Raw genomic sequence first — 6,333 nt, forward strand, 5'->3', positions numbered from 1 at the left:
AAGTAGCTTTCTATCCATTTAAGAGCTAAGTGGTCAATGCCATTTTCTTTTAATTTTAATATAAGTCTTTCATGGGAAATGCTGTCAAATGCTTTCTTTAAATCAATAAAAATTCCTATACATTTATTTGATTTGTCCAGGGCACTCTGAATACTAGATGAAATTTTTGAAATGGCATCTTGGGTACTTTTTCCCTCTGTGAAACCGAATTGATTTTCATTTATAATCGAGTTTTTTTTTAAGAATGCAGTTAGTCTTTTTTTAACAATTTTTTCAAAATTTTTCGATATATTAGATAAGAGTGAAATGGGTCTATAATTAGAAATGTTCTCCGGGCTACCGGACTTAAATATTGGAGAGATTATGGTTTTCTTATACGTGCTCGGGAAAACTCCTGTCTTAAGGCTATTGTTTATAATATGAGAGATTGGTGTAGAAATATAATTTTTAATGATTTTTAGTGTTTTTACAGCGAGACCGTCAAATCCCGGAGCAGAACCACCTCGCATTTTTGATATAATTTGTACAATTTCAGACGGATTGGTTGGTTCGAAGAGTTCAAGTTTAGTTTCTATATTCGGAATATTTTCAATATACATCTTATTTATTTTTTTCACGGTAATTTTTTCTGCTAGACTCTTTCCGATATTTGCAAAGAAATCGTTAAAAGCGTTTGCTCCTTTTTTAGGTTCTTCAATACAGTTAATTATGTTATTGTTTTGTATTACACTCTTAATAGTATTACTTTTGGTTTTTTGTTTATTTTCCATGATTTCATTGATTATATTCCAAACTTTCTTACTGTCATTTTCAGAATCATCAAGTTTATTTTTATAATAATTTTCTTTCGTATTTTTTATGAGCGTGGTTAATTTATTTTTGTATTCTCTAAAATGAACATTTAATTTAATGTCTAGTGGTTTTTTTTTTGTTTCTTTATAAAGCCATTATTTGTGTCTTATGGACACAACAAGCCCATGTGTTATCCACGGTTTGATTTTACGAAATTTTGCCGAATTTCCTTTTGGAATAATTTTTTTTGAATCATTTATAAAGTTCGTTAATCTATTTTCAAATATTTTACAGCACTCGTTGACGTTATCACTTTGGAGAATATCTAACCATAATTCAGATGACAATTTATTTTTCAAAGATTCGATATTAACAACAGATATTTCGTTCTTATTATTAGCAGTTTGTCCGCAATGTTGGTTTATCGCCTGAGGTATTATTGAATTAGAATTAAAATTAAAAAACTTTTTCACTTTGTTCCACTTATTTATTATTACCAGGACCGGTTTCATCCTACTACGGACATTTTCAGACTGGTCAGTCTGAAAATGTCCGTAGTAGGATGAAACCGGTCCTGGTAATAATAAATAAGTGGAACAAAGTGAAAAAGTTTTTTAATTTTAATTCTATTACAATGGAATTCCACCACGAATTAACAGTGCAAAAACTAGACTTATTATTGAATTGTAATGTAGCAAAGTCATGTAATGGTCGGTAATTGAGGTTTTTATAATTCCCGAGTTTAAATTATTTATATCCTTGATATTTGTGAAAATGTGATCAATGCATGATGGACGTTGCCCATTGACGTTTCTGGTGTAAGAGTTAATACACGACACATAATTCAATTCCGCCATCATATTTAAGTAATTATCTTTATCGTTCGATGTATAATCGTGCGATATGTTTAAATTAATGTCACCTAAAACTATTGTATTCGCGTTTCTGTAGTTTAATAACACATGTCTTAATTCTTCAATAAACAAACAGACAGTAGACGAGTGCGTTCTGTATAGAGAGATAATATCAATTTTTTTGTTATAACACTTCATTTGTACATGTAAGCAGTTTGTTCCATTCACATTAATTTCTTCCTCGCACAATATGTCACAATTATTTTCTAATAATAAATACTTCTTGCCTTATACACACTCTTCTATTATTCTAATTATTGTCATGGCCCGAATCAAGTATCTGATTCACTTGATTGTGCCATGTCTTTCTCGGACGGCAGATAGTTATGTAAAGAAATTTTAAAATACGTGTACTCATTGAAGAAGAAGATAATACATATAAATAGAAACGAATCATGAGACAGAACAACACACATAAAATATGAAGGTGAGGGTCGCAAGTGGGGATTGAACCCAAGGCGTCTATCTACCGGGACAACACTGATAACCACAGATTTATTGAGTCCTGGGTATTGTCGGTAACTTGTCATCGTTCCCGAGGAACTGAAGATCGCTAACGCAGAAACAACGGTTTCGATGACTTAGTAGGGGTGCCCGGGTTCATCGGGAGAGGTGTGTTCAGGATGCGCCTGCCTACCAGCTGCGTGGCGTATCATATCGGGAGAGGCTAGTTTTGTGGCGACCCTTTGACCTCTCCAACTCGTATCTCGACCCATCGCCTTGCGCCGCAGCGGGAGGGATATATTCATACGTTCACCACTCCTGGACACACTGATCCCTAGATTCCTACCCACCCCTCATACCTTTTTCCTTCCCAGAACTTCTTCTCTTTCCTTTTTTTAACAAAATACCTCTCACACAGCATCCCTAAAGATGACAATTATTTTCCTCAAGGCCTCATGTGTGGGGTTAATGTAAAAAAATATTCAGATTATTTTCCGTCATTTTAATTTAAGAAATGCCAAAATCATCCTCAATTAAATCTATTTTTGGGAGGGCATCTTTTTGCAGGATAAATAGACTCAATCGCCAAGAGGAGTTAATGATGGGTGAAAGTTGGATGTGTCCAGTTCATGAGAGTAATTGTCAGAAAAATCTATTTCAGCCGTGGAAGAATTAAAAAAAGAAGAAGAATTATTACGTTTTTGAAAGTTAATATTAATTCTGTCCTCTTTTATTCCAGATACGAGGGAAACTGGCTTCGTGAACGCCATAACCGCCGCTGGAGTCACCTACGCCATAACCAGGGCATGCACCAACGGTGACCTGGTCCAGTGCTCCTGCGACAAGGGGGGCAGAGGGCGCAACCAGGGAGCCCTGCTGGCCCCCATCCCCGGGGCGCCCTCGCCCTCCCCGCCCACCGCAGCCGAGGGGGGAGGGGGAACCCTGCCCCCCGGGGACTGGCAGTGGGGAGGTTGCGGGGACAATATTAGATATGGCTATAGGAAGTCCAGAGACTTTATGGATGCCCGGTATAAAAAGAGAAGCGACATTAAGACGCTGATCAAACTGCACAATAATAATGCAGGAAGACTGGTAAGATTCATATTGACTGCCTTTTACCCTCCATTCTGCAATATTCTCTTTGTTATAGGTTGAGCTCCTCTTCATTCTTGTCTCCCATACTTGAGGCATGACAATCGATAGAATAAAATTATTCATTTAGTTTCCACCATTTCACTCCATTCTTTCTTCAATTTTATGTTTGTGAAAGAGAATCTACTCAGGTCTATTTGATTCGAGCCACTTTCCTTCAACACACTGAAGACGGGTTGTTTCACGGAATTGAACAATTCATCAAACTTGAAAGTTAAACTTTAAATGCTGTTATTATTTAAACACTATGAAACAACCGGACCATAGTGAAATATTAACAGAACTTTCACAGAACTTGAATTTAAATTTTGAAATTTAGTTGTTAAAATTTTGTTAAACTACCAGTACTTAGTATATTGGTATAATTAACTTTCTTCCCTTTGATCCACCTTATTTTTTCAACAGGCAATCAAGAGCTACATGCGGCCAGAATGTAAATGCCACGGTCTATCAGGTTCCTGCACGTTGAGGACCTGCTGGTTGAAAATGCCCCAATTCAGAGAAGTCGGAAATCGCCTCAAAGACAAATTTGATGGAGCTTCGAAAGTCATAGCAGGCAACGATGGAAAAAGCTTTATACCTGAAGGATCCACGATAAAACCTCCTGGAAAAGCGGATTTGGTATATACTGAAGAATCTCCAGACTTCTGCAAACTTAACCATAAAACTGGGTCATTGGGAACTAAGGGTAGGGAATGCAACTCTACTTCCCAGGGCGTTGATGGATGCGATCTTCTCTGTTGCTACAGAGGCTTTACCCAAAGATCTGAGAATGAGACTGTGAACTGCAGATGCAGGTTCAAATGGTGTTGCGATGTCACGTGTGATGAGTGCGAACAAAAACGAGAAATCAACACGTGTCTTTAAACAATGATCTGAATATTATAATAAACCCGGAGATGTAATCATATAAACATGGGATTGTCTGGCATAAGAAGAGTTTAGTAGTCGAGATGTTGGTTTGAAAATGAACAATGTTGGAACTGAAGTCGGTGAAGCTACCAAAGATCGTAAAGTGAGACTGTTTAAGCAAAGTTGAATATGTATTTGATTAGTGTTTATCATTTATGTGTAAGGATTGAACAGTATTAAGAGTAGTGTTACATCTCTGCTGGTGCTAATTATAATACATATGTTTTCTCAGTGTAAATAAAATAGGTTAAGCTTTTATAATAACATATGTTCACTAATTAAACAGTCAAATTAACTAAGAAAGTCATATCATTAAAAAAAATTATTATAAAAATTTCTAGTTTATAAATACTGCTAAATATTTTCTCTTGCAGCCGTTTCATTTACAAGGAGTAATAATGACTTTGAACATTGATTAAACCAACAATACATTCTGAAACATATGCTTAGTAACCAAAAGCAAGTAAATGAAACGAATTTATCGATAACAATTCGAAGGGTTAAGAAGCTTCTATGCATTGAACTTTAGTTTGATGAACTAACGAAGTTTGGTTTATCTAACACGAAGAGTTTTTCGGCTATCATAAGATACGTGACTAAATATATTTAACTACTGTCAAACGAAATAAAAGTCTAACTTAACTAAAATACCGTGAAATGTGTTTTCTTGAACATTTAACACAGTACCTACCTAACATAAATAAAGTCATAATAATCACGATTTATAAATATTTGTCTTATCATCTAACATCTTTTTAGGTCCCTATCAGAATCTTTTTAACTGGTAACTATGATGTTTATTTTTAACTTTCAACATATTTTATATTAATATTAACTTATTTCTCGCTTTCATTTTACACCATTGTACGTCTCGTTAATTCTAGAATATTGTTTCCAGCGTTTTGTTTTTTCTTGGTCGTTACTTAGACAATGTGCAAAATAGAGGTCACTAGTTTATGCGAGCACTCGTAAATGCAAAACCCGTTTTGTCATTACTAACAAATAACAAGTGTGGTGATAATTTCTAAGGGATATTGTTAGTCTTAACGATGGTGCTAACAATTAGACAAAAGAACAATTAAAACGTGCCTTATTTTACTGTGAACTGCGTAGAAAATGCCTTTTCTATGTTAAATGAATGTCACACTCATTATTATCATGTAAAATTAACTTGTAGCTGAAAGGCATGATAATATTTACACTATTCCCTTGCTATCAGGAAGTAAACCATACCGTGGCTGGGAGATATCTCGTTTGCAGCCCCTTACATAACTTAATATGGTTAAAAACGGGATTGCAGGCATTTAACGAATGAATTAACAAGTTCCTGATAAACTTTTAGAAAATTTCGACTACCATAATACGGACATGTGTCTAGTGCGGTAGTCGAAAACTGTATTCAAATATATTTTATGAATAAAAAAAAAAATATATATATATATATATATAGTTCGAACATGTGTTCCGACGTCGTGATAATATTTTCGCAGCTTACTAAAAGTTTATAGGGAAACTAGTTAATTCATTCGTTAAAGAACTGCCATCCAGTTTGTAACCGGGTTACCAATAATTTGAATTGATTTTGAATAAATTCGAAGTACTGATTTTTCTTCAAGAAGTAATAAAAACACAGTAATTTCGTAACCATTACCTAAAGCAAGAAAAATTATTTGTAGCCAATAGCAAGAGACATGGGTATGTAAATAAGTGTATCAGTAAAAATGTATTATGAAGAGTGCTTGTGATTTTATTTTATAAGCTTACTGTAATGTTTAACATATTTGTAATAATTATAATGTGCGTACTTATTTCATCCTTTTGTCCTAATTATAAATAAAGTTACATTTTACAAAAATCTATTCAGAAATTTATTTTAAAATCAATAAGCAAAATTTACATGAATATGTGCAAACATTCAGGAAATCCACACCCATAGTACAGTTGGACGTTGAAACCCCAATTGGGGAATATTTGGGAAAGGAGAAGGGGTAGGGAAGTACCTACCCGGTTATTCAAATTTGGTGCAAATGTGAACATAAATTTGGTAAAGCAGTAGGTATCATAACAATTGAGAAGAAATTATTGAACCGAAGCCAGAAGAAGCGTACAATCTTAAACG

At 34.5% G+C, this 6,333-nt stretch overlaps 1 protein-coding gene across 1 annotated transcript in view; it reads left to right on the forward strand.

The window, feature by feature from the left end:
• The window catches only part of Wnt6 (Wnt oncogene analog 6), a 97,799-nt gene extending 91,748 nt beyond the window's left edge, over nucleotides 1-6,051 (forward strand). Inside the window, exons 4-5 of the mRNA XM_089651220.1 lie at nucleotides 2,890-3,242; nucleotides 3,708-6,051. Of these exons, the coding sequence (XP_089507346.1) occupies nucleotides 2,890-3,242; nucleotides 3,708-4,169 (815 nt within the window). The 3' untranslated portion in view covers nucleotides 4,170-6,051. The remainder of the gene's footprint in view (nucleotides 1-2,889; nucleotides 3,243-3,707) is intronic.
• The last annotated feature ends 282 nt before the right edge of the window (nucleotides 6,052-6,333 follow it).

Source organism: Hesperophylax consimilis, chromosome 4, assembly GCF_061612785.1.
Source record: "Hesperophylax consimilis isolate HC1 chromosome 4, BYU_Hcon_1.0, whole genome shotgun sequence".
NCBI classification, from domain to species: domain Eukaryota; kingdom Metazoa; phylum Arthropoda; class Insecta; order Trichoptera; family Limnephilidae; genus Hesperophylax; species Hesperophylax consimilis.